At 51.0% G+C, this 19955-nt stretch overlaps 1 protein-coding gene across 4 annotated transcripts in view; it reads left to right on the top strand.

Annotated features, from left to right (window-relative positions):
* The window catches only part of BAHCC1 (BAH domain and coiled-coil containing 1), a 101280-nt gene that overhangs the window by 54026 nt on the left and 27299 nt on the right, over positions 1-19955 (top strand). For 3 of the 4 annotated variants that reach the window (XM_063120090.1, XM_063120093.1, XM_063120091.1), the window contains exons 3-13: positions 3160-3282; positions 4568-6250; positions 7051-7156; positions 7715-7923; positions 9091-9249; positions 9440-9651; positions 11053-11368; positions 12047-12739; positions 15666-15865; positions 16532-16668; positions 17009-17134. In XM_063120090.1, coding sequence (XP_062976160.1) covers positions 3160-3282; positions 4568-6250; positions 7051-7156; positions 7715-7923; positions 9091-9249; positions 9440-9651; positions 11053-11368; positions 12047-12739; positions 15666-15865; positions 16532-16668; positions 17009-17134 — 3964 coding nt within the window. The remainder of the gene's footprint in view (positions 1-3159; positions 3283-4567; positions 6251-7050; positions 7157-7714; positions 7924-9090; positions 9250-9439; positions 9652-11052; positions 11369-12046; positions 12740-15665; positions 15866-16531; positions 16669-17008; positions 17135-19955) is intronic. The other variant, XM_063120092.1, reaches the window with a different exon arrangement.

Raw genomic sequence — 19955 nt, forward strand, 5'->3', positions numbered from 1 at the left:
GACTAGAAAAATTATTTCTATAATGTCAACTGAGATCCTCGATATTCTGTGCCAGGCACCAGAATCCATATAATATTCTGTGCCTGTAAAATTAGAGAAGACAAATAGCCCTGACTAAGGCGATCCCTTTGCTTGTGAAAGAAGATAACAGGCCAAGAAAAGTTGCCTCACTAATGTCAAGCTTAATTTTGTATTGCGGTAGCCCTTTTCCCAGGAAGAGGGGTGCGGGGAGGTGCCAGAGAGAAAAGTTCTAGCATAGGGAACAGGGATAACAAGTCCCAATTGCTTGAAACTCTGGCTGCCCTCGGTGGGGATGTTAGATAGCAGGGAGAAATTCCAGTGGGCCTCTACAATGCTGGCTGTGCCCCTTTCCACGACCATCCTCTGGCCACAAAACATGACATTGCTCCTGCTTAAACTGTTCTATTTCCTGTGGCACAGAGGTGAGGGTGTTTTCCCTTTCTGTGCTGGCAGGACGTTGGAGAGGAAGGAGGATAGCTAAGTGCCAGCAAACTATGGGATTATTTGCATTTTCCCTTCCCTTCTCTACATTCCCTTTTTCTTTTTAGCTTCAGGAATTCCCCAAAGATGTTCCAGCTTCCCTGTGTGTGTGTGTGCGTGCGTTTTTAAAAAAGCGATCTTTGGGCAAGGAGTTTAGATAATGGCAGTTGCCACATGTCTGACCAGTTCTAGAGAGCTGGGTGCCTCCCCCTCCCGTCCTGTCCCTGAACCTCTTGTTATTGTGGTCCTGAAATGCCACTCACAGCCAACGTCCTTCAGCCTCTCCAAAGGCAGTTTCTCTGTCCCGTCCCACTCTGAGCTTGTCTGTGGAAGCAAAAGTTCTGTCAGTGTGTTTCGTCATGGCCCCAGGAGAGCCGGCCCCCTAGCCTGCAGGCTCCCAAACCGCAGCTCTCCCCGAGCCCCTGCTATCCCAGGGCAGCTGTGCTGGACGGTGGCTGTGCAGCCAAGTCGTCCCCCCGCCCGCGTCCAACTATTCTTGCTCTCTTGCTCTCCTGTGGCGACTGGCTCTCGCTGTGCCTTTCCTCCGACTGCCTCCCTCCCCTCCCTGCGAGATGCAGAAAGTTAAAAGTGTGAGCAGCAAGGTGCTGCTGGCACCGAGCCCTGGCAGCCAGCCCGACTGCTAGTTTGAACGGCTGCCAGCTGGCTTCCGGCACGCCGGGGCTGCTGGGGGCGGGGTGCAAGCGATGCTGCCGGCATCAGGCTGACGGGCGGCCTGTCCAGGGGGGTGGGGGGTGGGGCAGCCGGGCTGAAAGTGCTGGTGTGCGGCTGACATGGGAGATTAGTTGGGCCGACACAGGCAGGGCTGGCTTCCTCCTCCTCCTCCTCCTCCTCCTGCAAAGAACCATAGCGAGGGATCACATGGACAATAGGGAAACTCGGACAAGGGAGCAAGTTTTGTGACTTGGCCTGAGGCTTCGGTACTTTTTGCCACCGCTCCGGTCCTGGCCTGGGAAGCTCTGAGTCATAAATGTGAGGAGTGTGGAAAATCTTTTCTTTGGATTCAGCTATGTGCCCATGTCTGAGGAGATGTCAGTCAGGATTATGTAGGCTGGCGCTAACTATTATTAGTCCTCTGTACAGTGCAAATATATTTATATATTTGTTTTTAATATGCAAAGTATTTTCCTTTCCTATTTTCAGGCCTTGTACTATATTAAGAGGGCAACCACATACCTATCAATATAGTTCAACATCCTTTAAAAATGATACTATCCGTTCTCTCTCAATGTACATAATCCCCAAATTAAAATCCAATTCTCTTAGGGAAATTATATTTTTATTTTTTTAAAAAAACTTACTTGTTAGATTAATTGTAACGATATCATCCCTTCTTTTAACAAACCCTATAGTTTGATATCTTTGAGTTCTGCAAGAGGCAATTCAGTTTTTGAAGTGATATAGCAGCAAGTATTTCTATTTTTATTTAGCTTTAGTTTATATTTTCCTCCCCCCCCCCCTATTTTTTAAATCCATATTGCTGCTACAGAATATTCATTAGGTGAGTCAGTATTTTTAAAAGGAGGAAGCTGAGGCTGACTTGCATTTATGGTTGAGATACTGATCTGAACTCAGGCAGGAAGTCTGTGGAAGAGCTGGGAATTGGACCCTTCAGCCCCCCTCAGCCTTAGCATCCAAAACAAAAACCTAGAGCTAACGCTTATTGAGACCACACTTGGCAGTTTCAATAATGGTCACCTTGGCACAGCCATCAAAATGCTTGGTTCTTCCCTGCATTCCTCCCAGTAAAATCCTCAGTGGCAGCACTTGACACTTGACCCAGACACAGAGTGGCAGGAAGCCAGGAGGATACAATCCTAGTAAAGGTTGTAAAGTCAACAACTGTGTAGATTTCATGCCTATCTGGTAGTATGCACAGGTAAGGAATCAGGTATATGGTAGCACCAGGTTATTCAGAATCTTGGTTTTCGTTTTAATATTTTAAAGAAACTGCGTTTCTGGCCTGTATGTCTGCAGAGAACATCAGTGGAACTGAGAGAAGTACTTCCAAGGGTCAGTGTGTGGTTCTTCAGGCCCTTCTACAGTTCCTTGTTTTTCCCTCGTGGTACTTATTCATTGCCCACATGCGTTTCCTTTGGGGCAGGGTCCCTGTGATATAGCAGGCAGAAGTTTTTCTTTTTCCAGCAAACCGTGGGAATAATATTCAAGACATCCTTGCTAGGTTTTATAAAGTATCCAGCAATCCATGTCTATCGGAATTCTCTTGTGCTCATGGAGTAGTAGAGTGTTTTGTTCCTTCTGATCTCCCCATTTCCCCCCGCCCCCCCCTGCAAATACACCTTGCCTCTGCCTCTTTCCATTTCTCTTTGGGAGTTTCTTCTGCCAAGCTAGCACCAGGGGAGTTTTCTGCTGTAGTGCCAGCAATTTTGGACTACCTTCCTACTGACCTCGTGATCCCCTGCTGTTTGAAACCCAGTAATTCCCCCAAAGTGGGCATATCTGTATGGCCATTGCAAAAGTCTGACCAAACAAAGGGCTTTGAATCCACCCTTGGCAAACTTATTTCGATATATGCATAGAGACAGATTGGACTAAGGGCCCAGCCAGTGACTTGGCTTCGTGACCACTACTATGTTGTTGTGACATTGGCATTTCATTCTTCACTGCCTCTTGTTTTAGCTCCAGGTTACCCGAGGTTCTCTGGGAGCTTAGCATCCACTTTTCTTCCCATGAGCCACTTGGATCACCATGGAAACAGCAATGTCCTGTATGGCCAACACCGTTTCTATGAAAGCCAGAAAGGCAAGTGTTGGAGCTTGGTCAAAATGTGTGGCACGTGTGTGGGTGGGCCCTCAAAGGGTAGGAGAAACCGTGTGGAATTAGCATCTTATCAAGGGCACAGATTCGGTGGGCAATTGCACAGGCGGGAGGAGAAAGAGGAAGAGAGAGCAGATTACTCTGTGACTGGAGTATATCTGATTCAGTTCCATCTTCCCACTATGTCTTACAAGTGGCCCCTCGGACATTCACCCATTTCAGCCTCTGCTTGACAATTCGCTCTAGAAAGGGGAGCGGATATTTCAGCATGCAGGCAGAGATGGTTTTATTCTCAGAGTTGTTTGGGCCATAGGTAGTAATGTGGATTTTCCTGAAAATTTAGAACTGGGAAATTTTCCAGAAAAAAAAAATCCTATGCAAATTAGACTAATCTGCATAGGGTAGCTTGAACTAGATTTTTTTTTCTGTTTGCAGCAGAAAATGTTCTTATGCCCAAGAAAGTGGTCTTAAGTAGTATTTTATTTTACTTGTATTTAATAAACAACAAAGTTATTTTTAAAAAAGTGCCTCAGGTTAATTATTTTAGCCCAGTTCTCCACAAGTATTTGCCCTGAATATTTTGAGGAGTGGGGGGAGAGGACATTAAAGCACATTTAATGTGTTTTAAATTTATATTATGTAAACTTTTTATTGGAATACTTGAACAAATTAAAAGGCAATAGCATGTACTTCATTTCCATTGTTTAAATTTAAGGGGTGGGGGGACAAAGACATTGTTTAAGAAATGCTTAAGAAAACAATTGACACACTAATAAATTTTAGCAACCCAAAGGACTATGCATGAAATGCTGACAACCTCTCATCTATTTCATCAAAGTTCAACTCTCTTCCAGTGAGGTTGTTGGGACACCCTTAGTTTTGCTGTCACTACTTATTAGTTCAATTTCACATGTTTCAGTGACATGTGTGTATTCTCCCCCATATTTACTACTACAGATAATCACTTGAAAAATATTAATTACAACTCTGAAGCTGCAAAGTTTTTGTGAACCGCCCAGAGAGCTTCAGCTATTGGGCGGGATAAAAATGTAATAAATAAATAAATAAATAAATAAGTTTGCCTAATACTGCATTTGCAACTGGCATCCATTCCTTGTTACTAATGAGCTTATGAAATGGAAAATTTTCTGTCACAGGCATGGGCAATGATATTCCCGGGCTGTTATTAGGGCTACAACACAGGGTGTTGCTGTCTGGGTCATTTCCACCCCCACCCACCCACCCCCTAACCACTTGCCTCTTTCTCCAGACAATTTCTATCTGCGGAACCTTCCAGCTCAGCCCACCCTGCTGTCAGCCAATCACAGCTTCCCCAGCATTGCCCGGGCAGCACCTGGTCACCCGATTGGTTCCTGCAGCCGGGATCGGGAAGCTGGCCATGGGCAAAAGTGCCACAAGGACTACGAGCGCTTTGTGTTGGCCAAGGATAAAGGGGCCAAAGGGGAGAGCAAGGAGCGAGTGGCTGACGATGAGGCCAAGGAGCGGCACAAGCTGGTCATGCCTATGACGTCGGAGGGGACCTGCAAGGAAGGGGCTCCCCAGCGAGGCTCTTGCGACAACCGGCCCAAGCACCTGCCCTCATGCCTGCTGAGCTCCAAGGTGTTGAACGGTGACTCAGGCAAAGCTGTCCTCCCAAGCTGTGGCGGAGGAATCCTGCCGCGCCACGCAGGCGCCCAGAGCCGCTGTGCCAAGGAACTCAGCCACCACGAGCCTCCCCAGTCCTACAGCGAGTGCCTGGAGCGACGGCAAATGCTGCACCACTCGGTCTCCTACACTGTCCCATCTAGCCTGCCCACTGGGGCCCCCACCCTGAGCACAACGACAGGCAGCTTCCCCTGCCTGCAGCTTCATTCCAGCCCCGATGGGATGTGTCCTCTGCAGGATAAGGCCGGCCGGGAACTACGGATCAGCGGGGCCACGTTTGTGCCTTCTGTAGGCCATTTGACTGACAAGAGCCGATCCTTCCAGGTGCCCTCTGAGCCCTGTGAGGGCAAGGAGCGCCCCCACGACATGGGGCCAGAGCACCCGCCCCCCTACGGAAACCACCCTTTCTCTCACCTCAAAGCGGAGGGCAAAACTGAGCGGCGGCTGGATTGGCCACAGAATTCCAGCGCCCGCCTCAAAGGCCTGGAGTACCTGAACAGCACCGGCTCTGACGGTCATTTTGGTAGCTTGTCCCACCAACCTAAGACTGGGCACTTTGAGATGGTGCCACCTCAGGACTGCGCCCGGCCCGGCCCTCAAGAGACACTGTGCAAACTCAGCCAGTCCTGCTGCACTTTAGACAAGGCCCCCAAGGAGCCGCCGACACCCAACACCCAGAAAGTGGCTCGCATCCGCCACCAGCAGCACTTGCAGACAGAGATGGAGCAGGCGGGCGCCCACGCAGAGTCAAAACGCAAATCCATGGAGCTCAGTTCTCTGGGCTACAACGGGCCACATTTACCCCCATGGCCGGTGCAGGGCCAGGGCCCTCCTTTGTCCATGGCAGAGGAAAGGAAAGGCTCCTACCTAGACCCTTTCAGCAGCAGCCTTCAGCAGGCCGCACTCATGACCCAGGGCTCCGTGCTCACCCAGGAGATTCAGACGCCCCCAGACGAGGTGTCGGCCATGAAAAACCTGCTGAAATACAGCAACCAAGCACTTATCGTGGGCCAGAAAGCTCCTTTTGTGGGGCTGGGCAGCCTCAAGGGCAGCTGCGCCCACCAGGATGGGGGCAAGTTCCTGGGGGCCAAGGGACAGCAGGAGCTGGAACGTCCAGACTGCGCCCGCAGCAGGGACCACGAGCTGGGCCACGGTGACGGTGAGGTGCGCCAGCCGCCAGTGGGCATCGCTGTGGCTGTAGCTCGGCAAAAGGACACACTGAGTCGGCCTGAACCAGCCTATGGATCTAGCTCCAATCGGCAGGGCAGGGCTGCCATGGGCCTCAAAGGTAATGAGCCAAAGAGTGTGGGGTGGTAGGTAGTAGGGAAGCTCAAAGTCCCTTAAGGCAGCCTTACCCAACCCTGTGCCCTCCAGAGGTCTTGGACCACAACTCCCAGCATTCCTGACCATTGGCCCGGCCAGCTGAGACTGGCAGGAGTTGTGTGAAGGGTACCAGGTTGGTGGGGAGGCTGCCATAAGGCTTTAGAAATACCACTTTGTGCCCTGCATCATCTTCTTTCTTCTCTAAGAATTACATCCCAGGGGTGGCCTGTCCTTCAGATCTCAAGCCCCCCTCCACACCTTACCCACAGGAAAAGGGCTTCACATGCTGGAGGGCTGTGGGGGGAGGATGGCATATGAATGTTGTGGGGTGGGATGCCATGTCGGGGACGACGACAGTAGTGTGGCCCTACTGCCTTCTTTGATGCGTGGGGCCCCTTTCACCGTGATAACTCATGAAAGGGGCTTCTGCCTGCAGCTACCTGCTAATCAAATCCTGGCTTCCCTCCCTTTCAGCCAGGGCCTCTCATTCCAGACTTTTAGTCGTGACACCCATGCCAAAGTGGGCCCTGGGCCCCTTTCCTTCTTCTAGGTTCAAATTCCACCTAGCTGTACAGAATGGGAGATGAAAGTGGACGTGTTATGCTGTGACCTGGTTTCTAGGGCCTCTTCCTTCCCCCTTTTCCTCCTCTGCTCTCTGATCCTCAAGAGAAAGGCCAGTTCTTGGGGACGTCCTCCTGTATGTACTGCCAAAAGGTGTTATTAATCTTGCCTTCAATCTTGCTCTCCCCATTTCGTCCCTTGCAGCTGGCACGGCGCGGCCTGTGCATGTCATTGACCTGGATGCTGAGGAGGAACGGAGCCGGCTGTGTGAGGAGCGCCTGGGGCTTGCAGGGAGAGATCTCCTGCTCCAGTAAGGGCCCACTCCAATTACAAGCATGGGGTGGGGAGCTTGAAAGAATATGGCGCTGGCAATAGTACTTCACAGGTTAGGCTGGGCAAACCTCCTGAAGGCAAGGAAGCAAAGCCTCTCTGCGTCTCGGAAGGGCAGCTCTCCTTTGGTGCTGCACATCTTCACATGGCATTGGTTGCAGGGGGCAGCAATAGAGGATTCTACCAGCAGTGATCAAATGGCGGCCCCGGGATGGACCTGTCCTTATGGGAGCCAGGCTTCCTGTTCCTCTGGGATCCTGCTGCTTCCTGACTGTGAACACTGAAGGCCATAAGACAATAAATTTGAGATGGCCCATGTTGTAGTCCAGGGTGGGCAACTCGTAGCCTTCCACGTGTTTTGGCCTACAACTCCCATCAGCCCAAGCCAGCAGAACCAGTGGTGAGGGATGATGGGAGTGGCAGCCAAAAGCACCTGAAAGTTGCCTGCCTCTGCTGTAGTCCTTTGGCCAGGCCTGGGGGAATCGCTGTGTCCCAGCTCACCTGCCTTTTGTTTCTCTAATACCTTTTCACCTGTCAGGGATAACAAAGACCTAGTGGAGTTTGCCCGCATCCACCCGTCAAGCAGTTGCCCTGGAGACCTTACCCCGCACCTGATGATTGCAGGCAGTTCCTCGTTGCAGGCCAGCCAGTTAGGAGGAGACCCTGCGGCCCACACCCATCCCGCTCATACGCACTGGTTGCCCCGGACACGCAGCCCTTCGCTTTGGATGGGTGGACACTCGTACGGTCAGTACAATTGGAGTCAATGTGTGCTTCACAGCCTGTGCCTAAAACTGAACCCTCAACTGGGCCAGGGCCACACGTATTTGCTCTCTTATTACCCCCGATCCACCCCTGATGATCTACAGCATTCGACCCTGGTGTCATGGCAACTTCAGTTTCCTTCTGTTCTTCCCTGCTATTCCATCCATGTGGTGTGTTTTTTTAGACCTCGCTTGTTGTTGTCCTGCCAGTCACACTTTGCAGTCACACTTTGCAACCCCCTCTTGTCTTGCTTCCTGCCCGTTCTTTAAGTGGGTGGTGACGAGAGATGTGGGGCTCATCTTAACTTCCAAATGCTATGAGGGCCAAAGGCAACCCAGTGTAAGCAGAGTGGTTGGTACTCAGGGCCACTTCACATCCTCCTTAACCTCTAAGGGCTGCACGGCACAAGGTCATTTTCACTTTATGATCGCTGTATGGTTCAGTCACATCCGTGATACAAACACTGCCCCATTGATGAATATTCACTGTTCTATTTTGCCACCGGTATGTGCGATGAGAGAGCCTCGTGTGGCACAGAGCAGTAAAGCAGCAGTTTCTGCAGCTGAAACTCTCCCCACAGCCTGAGTTCGATCCCAGCAGAAGCTGGTTTCAGGCAGCCGGCTCAGGTCCACTCAGCCTTCCATCCTCCCGAGGTCGGTAAAATGAGTACCCTTCTGCCAAAGAGGGCTTTCCTGTATGCAGGGGGGCGGGGATGTGCTTTGGCCCTGCCCCCTTCACTTCCAACTCCCCCCACATGGATGGGAAGGTCTGCAAATGGCGCTCTCACCGTATTTGGCTGAATGTGGTTACAGAGCTCTGCGCAATTGGGAACCCTGATAAGCCAGAATTCCCAGTTGTGTAGAGCGGTCTAAAGGCGCTCAGCCGAATGCGCTTGCACTGCCCTCGCAGGCCTCCCCCATCAGCACAGGGGGGTCGGGAATGGAGGGGGCAAGGGCTGGATCATGCATCCCTAGTACTCTCCACTCTGTCTGGAAAGCCCTTTTTGGTCAATGCCTGAAGAGGGCTGAAGTCTCGCCCTGTAATCCCATCTCCTTCCCTTGGGAAACATGGGATTGCTGTAAGGAGGGTGTGTGGAGTGGGTTGGGCTTTTTCTCTGCCTCAAGTGAACTTTCCTCCCTACCCCTCCAGGCATTGGGCACCCGGCCCTACATCAAAACCTACCGCCTGGCTTCCCGGCCTCTATGCCCAGTGCCATGCAACCAGTCTTCCCCCTGCCGCAGGAACCGCCTGCACAGCTCGTCATCCTGCCCTCTGAGCCGCCAGCCCATGGTGCCCCTCACACGCTGGGTAAGTAGCAGCCAGAAGGGCATTGGCTGGAGCACCACACCTCTTTGGCATACTAAATGGGATGAGGGGCAAGGGACGTGCCTCTCTGACGAGAGGAGATGGGTGTGTTTTTGTATTTCTGGGATCAGGGAGGCCTCTCTCAGGCACGTTGGCTTTGTTTACTTCTCTGATTAACTGTCCTCTCTCTCAGCAGCTGAGGTGATGGATCAGGCATCTATTTGGCCACCCATGTATCCTAGCCGGGGGCCTGGCTCACACCTGCAGCACACAGGGCAACTCCCTGTCTATTCCCGCTCCCAGTTCCTGCGTCAGCAAGAACTCTATGCCCTGCAGCAGCAGCAACAACAGCAGCAACAGCGTGCGGCACAGGCACTGGAAGTGCAGCGGCACACGCACAGCCAGGTGGGCACATGAAGAGGTGGCAGCACAATTGTGGCCTCACTCGGTATCCTCTCTTCTTGGGAGATGGGGTGGGGGTGGGGGAGCTTGAGGCTCCCTTACTGGAAAAAGAACCCCCCTGCCACCAGCATTTGGAGAACATGGATAATCAGAGCTACAGGGACAAACTCCAACTCTACTATTCTATGATTACAACCTAACCTTTTCTCCTGCATACAAGAAAGCCCGGACCACCCACACAGTTGATTTAACACAGATCAGCTTATACAGTCCAGACCACAAGCTGACACACATGCAAAGCAAGAGTGCGTTGCAGAAAGGTGATTGCACAGCTGCAGATGACTCACCCGAGTGAGCCTGAAGGGGCAGACACGCACGTGCGCATGCATGCACACTCGCCCTGTAGGTTCTCCAGCCAATCTGACCTGGCAAGAAATCCCATCCTGGCTCAAAATATGGTGCTTGGCTAGACCTCGAGTGAAGAGCGAAAGTTATCTCCTGATTCATCTCAAAGGAAGTGATATTGGCTAAGATCCACACTAGTCAACATCCTGCTTCTAGCTGTGTGGTGGTGATGGAAACCAATATGCTATGTGGAGGAAGAAAACTCTTCCTGACTCCAATAAGTCATGATCAGGGCTGTGTGTGTGTGTGTGTGTGTGTTGATTCTGTGCATACAGCAAGCAAGCATGGGATACTTTGTAGGGCCCAGGATCCAACTTTCTTTGAAGTTCAGCTTCCCAAAAAGCTCCCAAGGTGTTCTTGGGGAAATCTGGGGCTGATGCTCAGTGAAATCTTGAAAAGACGAAATGGCTGGGTAAAATTTCCAGTGGTCAGAGAATTGGATTTCTGTACTCTATACAGGCCTTGGTCTCCCCACCACAAGCAGCAGGAGCTGAAAATATGATGTAAAATTAAATGGTGTCTGTTGGCTGAACTTGCATCGTTACTTTAGGTCAGAATTCTGGTGGCTTAATTTTTAAGCAGCGTGCGCCCAGACCAGAGTGAAAAGGGGGCACTGGAGTAGGAGATGCAAGATGGCTTTCATCTCCAGTGCATCCAACTCTTCCTTGAACCCATTGAGGTTCTTCTTTCCATCTGACCGCCAGGCAGATGCAGCAGAAATAAGTGGCCACCAACTCAGCCTGAGCATGGCATCAAGAGGGGAGCGGGAGGTCAGCATTGGTGGGCTAATTAAAAATACATCAAGAGGAGGTAAGGAAGTGGAGAGTACACACAGGCATGCTTTGTGACTGCTCACTTAAACTCTGAATCCTCAGGAGCACACAGACTTAGAAGACGTAAATACTGGCAGTATCGCCATTGCACCTGTTGACATTCTGTAAGGTTGTTTATGTGGGGTGCACCCACTCACTGGCCATCCATCTCTTTCCCCCCTTTCAGCGGAAGCCTGAAGAGCTGCCCCCTGAGTTGGAGATGCCAGGCCCCGAGAAGCCGCTCAAACCATCTCACAAAGCTGTTGCCTTAAACGCTACCCCAAAGGGCCTGTCGCCAGCAGCCGTCTGCTCAGCCAAGCTCTCTCCATGCTGCCACCCGCCCAAATGCCCTGCCCCCTGCACTTTACCTGTCTGCCCTGCTGTGGTGCCACGCTCACCTGCTGTAAGTCCAGTGCCCTCGCAGAACTCTACGGGTCCGGAGGCTGAGGACAAGCAGCCAGAGGGGCAGCCAGCCCAGGACTATCCCAAATCACTGGAACCAGGTAGAGGTCCATGGCAGGCTGAGCATGGGGGAAGGGGGCTTTAGCAAATGCATGGCACACATTTGTGCAAGGACACCGCTACTGTGCCTTGCTAAGGCAATCCAATATTGCTACAGCAGCATTTCCCAACCTGGTGGCCTCCAGGTGTTTCAGACTACATTTCCCAGCATTCCTCACCTTTGACCATTGTTGTTGGGAGGGATGAGAGTTGAAGTGGTTGTAGAGAAAAGTTTGAGACTGTATGGGAAGTCCCTGCTAAAGACTCAGGGATTGGAAGGGCTTCTAGAGTCAGTGTAGGATTTCCACGGTTTGGGATGAGGATCTCAGCATGTCTTGGTCCCTATTCTTGGCTCTCCCTCCTGCAGCTCTTTTACCCCAGCCCTCCATGCCATTCTTTCCAGGCAATTTGCAGAAGATCTTGTTGTGCAAATGTTGGCAAGGGAGTGCATTTGTCTGAGTTTGCATAATGTGTTATTGTCACAGAATTTGGAAGCGTTCACATACTGTCCGTGGAACAAGCTGATGAATTTGAGGTCAGGTTGTGTGGTTCTTCGTGGGTGCCCTTTAACTGAGATATCAATACACTCTGGGGTTTTGGAGAGTCCACGACTACCTTGATCAGCTGCGTGGTCTGTTTGTTGGCTGTGGCTTAGCCTGGTGCTCCTTTTCTCCCTCTAGATCTCCCCCCTGGTTATTCCTACCCTGTGGCTGGCCTGGGCTATGCATCGCCGTTACCCCTGGACCCAGCAGATCCTGACACTATGCAAACTGTTTCCACGGCAGCTGAGCCCGAACAGTCACGCACCTTCCCACCAGAGCAGGAGCCACACTGCGAGGCAGAGGCTAGCCCGCCCAGTGGGATTGGGGACACGGAAGCGGAACCCTCCCACCCTCGCCCGCCCCATCTCCTGGTGCACCCCCAGAGGCCAAGCTCCACGGAACTGGCCAAGGAGAGCCCGTGTTGCCCCCTGCTGGTCGGGGACGGCCCAGAGGACTTGGACTCTGTCCCACAAGAACACCAGGAGGAGCCTAAGCCAAGTGCTGCCCTTCCGGGGCCTTCCCCAGACGTAATGGCTGTGGAGGACAACCCGGCTGAAGCCCTGGAAGATGGCTGCCAAGTAGACGAGAGCCATGCAGGCTCACCGGACGTCCCCTCAACACATCCCGAGCTGCAGGTGGCACCGTGTGGCCTGGACGCCCTCATCGCTGCCAGCATCGACCTGGGTGAACTTCCGGCCTTGGAGTCTCCGCCTCCTGCAGCTCCCCTTCCCCTGCCCTCTCCATGCAGCTCAGGGATTCCTGGCATTGCTCTGCTCAGTGAGCTGGCTGAACTGGAACTCCGTCGGCAGCACTGTGATACTGCCACACATGGTAAGGAAGCCAGGTGCTATCTTGCCTCTTACGACTCATTTATTTATTTATTCAGAGTAGTTTGGTCCCACTCCTCCGTTCAAAAGGCTCCTGGAGCGGCTTACTGATCATCAGTAAAACAAGTCAGTCCCTGCCCCGAAGGCCTACAATATAAAAAGACGCGACACCCAAAGGAAAAGGAAAAGGAATGGGGAGGGGGGAGGAAAAGAATTAAGTCTTTCATCAGGGCTGGTGGAATGGTCTTGCTTCCCCAGCAAGCCTATCACTGATCACCAGCAAGCCTATCCACTTCCCTACCACCACCTGCTTCCTCACCAGGGATGCAGCTGGTTCGAAAGGTACTTGCTCTGCTACTTGATCTGTTACTCCCCTCTCTGTGGGAGATGAATGGGGCCGCTGGATTCTCTTCCATCAGGAGCCTCTGTATTCCCCACCCACTCTTTCCCACAGAGTAGCTGTGCTGCCCCTTACACCCTTATAAGTTTGTGCACCTATTAGTCTGAACCTGCCTGGGCTCCCAGACTAGAGTCTGCTCTTGCACAGCTCACGCTGTAGGACAGCAGTCTGCCTCTGTAGTAGGTTCCTTGTAGGCCTTGCTTCCTGGGGACTGTGCACTGGGTGTTGCATAAGATGCAAACTAGGCAGGAAAAGGGTGCTGCAACCAAATCATACTGTAGCTATGGGTATCTGGAAGTTGAGACTGATCTCTTCTAACCAAGTCAATCCATGAAGTGGCATATAAGATGCTAATTTCCCACCTAAGTCGTTATTCTAGATCAGCTTTCCCCAACCTGGTGCTGTCCAGGTTTGTTGGACTACAACCTCCAATAGGTGTGCTGGCTGGGGATGATGGAGGTTGTAGTCCCAACACATCTGGAAAGCACCAGGTTGGGGGAGGCCAATCTAGAACCTCTGTTATTAAATATGGACTCCTTGTGTCAAGCCTTGAGCGTCCTAATATAAAGCTGTCCCAAATCCTGATAGCTAGTGATGGAAATGTGTGTGTGTGTTTCAGAATTATCACTAAGATGTTGCCTATTCCTGGCCCTGGAAATCTGAGTGATTTCCCCCTTAGAAAGGTGTCATTTTGGAGTGTTGCTAAACAGCCAAGTGAAATCAGGGATCAGCCCACAGTTAAGAGGGCTTGCTTGTCACTGCCATTGGGGCCGAGAGCAGCACAACTCTCCATTTCAGTTCTAGGAAGAGGAGACTTAACTCCTTCTGGGGTGGGGGTGGGGGTGGAGGCAGCAAGAAGCTTTGAGTCATGCAGAAAGCATGGTGGGGGGGAGGATTCTCCATTCTGGACCCTGAATTGCAGGCCTTTTTTTATAAGCATCTTGGAAGAATACTTGTTGTGTTCAGCTGTGTTACCCAGGGAGAGATACCAGATGGGAACACCTTTCACTGAGACAAGGTTGCCAGGCTTTTACTCTGATGTCTCCTGCTTCAGGGTCTCTTAGCTCTAGAAAACAAATGTGTCACAGTACTTGAGCGTCCCAAGCTCGCAAAGGAAAATTAATCAGTCAAATGAAACTAGTGAAAGTCCTCTCTATTTTTAAGTCCTGACACCTTTCTGCTGCCGTTTTAAGCCTCCCCGTTTCCCACCTCCCTGGTGGAGAGGTCTACACCAACCCACATGTGCAGATGGTTATCACCCCCTGTGGCTAAGCAAAGTCTGTGCTTTTCATCTATACTCAAACGGTTATTGCTCACACACCAGAACCGTTCTTTGCCCACAGTGGAACGGAAACCACATACAAGGACTCCCCTGCACTCTTTCTTTCACATGTGTGCAGGGCGCACTTGCAGGCAGGCATTTTTGTACACAAACACAAAGCAGCAACCCACCGAGGAAGAGTGTGTGTGTGTGTGTGTAGATATAGATACAGTGTGTATGTATATATACAGGAAAATTTTGAGATAATTTGTGTGTGTGTATATATATAGTGGGTGTGGGTGGGAGAGAGAGAGAGAGAGAGAACACACACAGGGCAAATTTCATCTCTTCATTCCCCTTTCTCTATCTGTGCATAATCTCCAGGCTCTCTTAAACGCATAGCCAGGTAACTGCGTTGCCCTCCAAACCCTCCCTCTTGGAGGCGCATGGCTTTCCCCCCTGGAGCTTCCTTCCAAGTCTGATGCTATCTTAGGAGGCCCCTCTTTCCCTTAAGTGCAGACAATGCTGTCTCCTGCTTGCTGCCCCTTGGCCTGCCCCTTCTCAGGCCCCCTGCTGAAGTATGTGGCATCCCAATAACTTCCCCTCTGGCTGGTTGGACGTGTGGTATGTGCCTGATATAAACATGACCGTGTGCCTGATGGCTTCAAGCAGTGGTGTATGGAGAGAAGGGTAGAAGCAAGGTAGGCCCTGGCCTTTCTTGCAAGTTATCTGACTCCAGAGCTTGCTGTTCTAATGGTGATGCTGCCCAGGTTAACCTCTTCTGCCACACTACACTTCCCAACCCTTGACAGCAGAGGCGGAGGCCAGCTATGCAGAGCTGGGGAGTCTTGCCAGAAAAGGCAGATTTGAGGTGCAGCCACTAAGACGAACAGGCACAAAAGAGACATGTCTGCACTCAGTCACTAGAGGTTGCTTTTGAGTCAAAGAGGGCGCACACAGTTCACCCCATAGAACGTGGGAGCTGTGAATGGGTCCGGCTCCTTTAGGTACCTGAAGGCACCCAGTAAGGCAGCTTTTCTCAATGTGGTGCCTTCCAGATGTGTTGGATTGCAACTCTCATCATTCTCAGCCAGCATTTCTGATGGTTGGGGATGATGGGAGATAGAGTCCAACACACCTGGAGGGCACCAGGTCAGGGACGGTTGTTTTAGTTCTAATTACTATGGTGGTGTGTGTGACATGTTAACGCACAGACCGCACCCTGTGTCTGAGAACTGTCTCCGACAGTAGCTTTTTTGTTTCCCACAGTGCTGGATGAAGACCTGGCGGCATTCAATCTGCAAAGCTTGGCCACCCTAGCCGCAGCCTGGGCCCTTGTCGAGGCCACTGGCCTGGAGAGCAGCCCACCTGATCTCCTCAGCCTGGCAGATGCTGCGCCGTGTGTGGACCTGCGCCCCCGCACACGGGTCTCCCGCCGCAAATACATCTGGACCCCCAAAACCAAGCCTGTAAGTATCTTGCATCCGGAGCACTTCAGATGGACCTAATGGAGTTCACAGTTGATGTCACGTCCAGCATTCCGCCATTCCAGCCGGACCCTGATGTGCTGCTGACCAGGCCGCGTGAAATGTGTGGCTCTGCTCCTTTAAGCCTGCAGGATTTTAAGCCACCTTGTCTGACTGAGACTCCCCTCTAATGAAAGCTCTCGGCTGCCAGAGGGTAGTAATTGGGACCTTGCATTTCTCAAAAACAAAACCAACCCCTGACAATACATCACGAGTTGCATTTTCCTCTTTAGGGGCCCATATTTCTTCCCCTGAGACTCAGTGAGGTGAAGCAGTACAACCAGACTGTGATGAGATCTGGGGATGCTGTGGGTTGTAGTCCAACATACCTTGGAGTGAAGGGGGCAGGGACGGGGAATGTTGGGGCAGATCCTTTCTTGTTGGCACCTGAAGGTCAGCTTGCCAGCAAGTCCATGGAGCCAGTAAGCCTTCTGTCCCCCCTTTTGTCTCAAGAGTGCACCTGGTCCTCGGTTTTGATACACAAAGGAAAAGAGAAGCCCTACAAAAGCCAGGAATATACAAATTGGTTTAGCGTGGTATGTACGCCACAGCCTGTTGCTCCCCACCATGGCTAAGAAGCCTTCTCACTCTTTCCCCCTCTGCATTCAGGTTTGCCCTCTGAAAGCAGCCATTGAGAACCTGGACACCCAGGAGGTGGAGATGCGCATGCGCTTAGCAGAACTGCAGCGGCGCTACAAGGAGAAACAGCGGGAACTGGCCAAGCTGCAGCGGCGGCACGACCACGAGTGAGTGTCTCAGCCTCTTCCCCGGTTTTCACAACAGGGGCCTGGGAAGAGGTGTGCGGGCTACTTGCCCGAAGGCCTGTGGGTGAGGCAACCTGACAACGAGAGCAGGAGACGGGCAAGGGTGTGAACAAGCGTCCGACCCATGGGTTGGCCTGCCTCGGGCAACTGAAGGCCGAGCAAGCCGACGACTCACTTGCAGAAAGGATTCAAAGGCCTTTGCCGGCCTTGTAAGCTAGCCGGGCACCCACGCCCAGCGAAAGCTTCCGTGGGCCCCGCCAGGCGGCAGCTGCAAAGTTCTCACCCTTTTGCATAGTGGTTATATTGTGGCTGTTGCCTGTAGGCGGGACGAGAGCTCTCGGAGTCCAGCTCGACGGGGACCAGGGCGGCCGAGGAAACGCAAGCACTCCAGCACGCTCAGCTCTCTGCGACCGGGCTCCATCGGCAAGAGTGACAGCAGGAAGGTCAAGTGAGTGATCTGGCGTGACTGGTGGAGTGGCAGGAGGGTGGGTGACGGTAGCACTATGTGTGCAAAACATTGCGCCTCTCTCCCGAAAGTGCAAGGGAGCATGCCTATGCATTAATGAGAGTGTGTGCGTAACTCTGTGAGCATTACAGTGAGTGAAAGTGATGCCGTATGCATCCCTGCAAAGGGCAAAACAACATATGACACTGACAGACTTGTTCAGTCGAATGTGAGTTGCTGCACCTGTAAAGTAGTGAGCAAAAGGTGTAGGGGGGGATTTTCCTCCACCTGCTGCTCTCACCCCCTCCCCACCCAGCTGGGCTCATTTCCAGCATTAAAACCTGTTTGGGTGGGGGTGGGGGTGCTGCAGGGGAAAGCTGACAAATATAGGAAAGTTTCAGAATCCTGTCCCTACCCTCCACTTTTCTGCTTTAAATCTACACACACACACACACACACACACACACACACACACACACACACACAGAGAGAGAGTTTGCAGAGTATCTATTCTGCATATGTTTACTAGGATGGGTGTTGTGAATGAGGCAAAGTATGAGTGTATGTGCAGGAGAGTGGGAGCCTGTGTTTGCATAAATATGTCACTGAAGGTGTGTAATTATACTTCTGCAAAGTAAGTGCGTGTGTAAGACCAAATGAGCATTTCAGACATTGGCGCTTATCTTTTTTTTTTTTTTTTAGTCCTGAAAGCAGTACGATTTTTCACATCAAAGAGATTACAACATTTGGTCCATCCATACTTGTGTTCTGTTGCACTGTTGTGTATTTGTATATTGCAAAAGCCAGTAGAATGATCAAGGAAAAGAGGGAGGCGCGCACACACCCTCCACCTTTCCTTGTGTTTGTAGTGTAATTATTACACAGCAGACTGTATGTGTGTCTTGGTGGTGGTTTGCCTTTGTATCTTGAGGTCAAAGTATCTTCTTGTTGTTCATGGCTGTTACTGTTCCTCCACCCCAGAAGTGGTTGCAATTCAGGACCAAGTGCAATGATACCCTTTCACGTCATGAGGACCCGAGAGAATAACAGGGCTGAAGAGATGCCTGTTTCTCTCTGCTACCCCGCCTCATTTCTGCCTTGCCTCCTGCACTGCTGGGGGGGGGGGGAACTGCCCCTCTTTGAAGAGGAAGCAGCGTTGCATAAAAGCCTCTTTATCTGTGCTGTATAAAGTCATTGGTCACGCTGCAGTGGTGTTCATTGCTGCTGGCGCTTTATGATTATCCATTAGCCGCCCGGCACAGTCATTCCCGCACTCACGGGCCCTGTATAATTGTCCTTCTCTGCTACAAATTGCCTCTCCCGGCAGGCCCATTTGCATAAATCCTCCAAGCTAGTCCAAACATGATTGGAGCACGCGTGTGTGCGCTGCATCAATCCTGATGATTTGGTAATAATAGTTAAATCTGTACTAAATGGTTCCTTCAATTAAGACAGAAGAAAAAAAATTAATCTCTAGGTTTTATGTCACAAAACATTAGCAAATGTAGTGAAGGTTACCGAGAAAAAAAAGCAGTTAGTGTTGGCTTTGGGTTGCAACATGGCTGTGCCATATGGTTCATGGAAACCTTCCAGGGCTTGCTGGAGAACTTGCTTGCCTACTCCCATTCCTCCCTGCCCCCCCAGCCCTTTATGTGGATTTGTCCTGGGGGAAAGTCGAATTCCTGTTCTCTCCCCAAACCTTGCAGAGCCATGCAAAATCAAACTGAAACGAGAATCCATTTGTACCTGATTTGGAAGACAGTCCCTGCTTTGGCACTGCTAAACTACCCTGGGACATCAGAAGGAGCTGAGTTCAAATGAAAGCTACAAACAGGACACCTAAATACTGATATTCTCCTTCCCTCACTTGCATTTTAAGACCACATTTGTATGATTTCAGAAGACACTCTAGCAGACATGCACTGTGTATGTGTGTGTGAGAGAGAGAGGGGGGGGGAGAGAGAGAGAGGGAGGGAGGGAGGGAGGGAGCATATCTTAACAGTGAGGCTTTTCCTTTTGAAATATGGGATTGTATTCTTTTAAGTTCTGTGACTTCCCAAATGGCCCACAATGGCATTCTAAATTCCTTATTGGTTGGAAATGGAGAATGCTGGTACATAAAGAGATTAAAGAGAGGAACTGATATCTATGACCAGTTTCAACAGTGGTCAAACAAACGAACAACAACAAGGGTTTTAAGCTGCTCATGGCATGGACCAGCTGTGGGCAACTTGTGACCCTCCAGATGTTTTATTTTGCAGCTCCCATAAGCCCTAGCAAGTATAGCCAATGGTCAGGGATCATGGGAGCTGTAGTCCAACAACATCTGGAGGGCCACATATCCTCATCCCTGGGAAACATGTTCTATGGTCTCCGGTCAAAACATTTTGCATTTTTTTTCAGTGCTGTAAAAAAATCTGTAAAATAGTGGGTGGGGGCCTTCTGTGATGTGGTCAACACAAGCTCTATTGTACTGCCTTCATGTTTCCAAAAAGCCATCAGATTCTATACACAGCTCCAGTTGACAACAGTGTTGTTGTTGCTGCTGATCAAATTTGCAGATGACACAAAATTGGGTGGGATAGCGAATACCCTGGAAGACAGAAACAAACTTCAAAGTGATCTTGATAGGCTGGAGTGCTAGGCTGAAAACAACAGAATGAAATTGAATAGGGATAAATGCCAAGTTCTACATTTAGGGAATAGAAACCAAATGCACAGTTACAAGATGGGGGACACTTGGCTCAGCAATACTACAAACGAGAAAGATCTTGGAATTGTTGTAGATCGCAAGCTGAATATGAGCCAACAGTGCGATATGGCT

The sequence above is a fragment of the Elgaria multicarinata genome, chromosome 3, assembly GCF_023053635.1.
Source record: "Elgaria multicarinata webbii isolate HBS135686 ecotype San Diego chromosome 3, rElgMul1.1.pri, whole genome shotgun sequence".
NCBI classification, from domain to species: domain Eukaryota; kingdom Metazoa; phylum Chordata; class Lepidosauria; order Squamata; family Anguidae; genus Elgaria; species Elgaria multicarinata.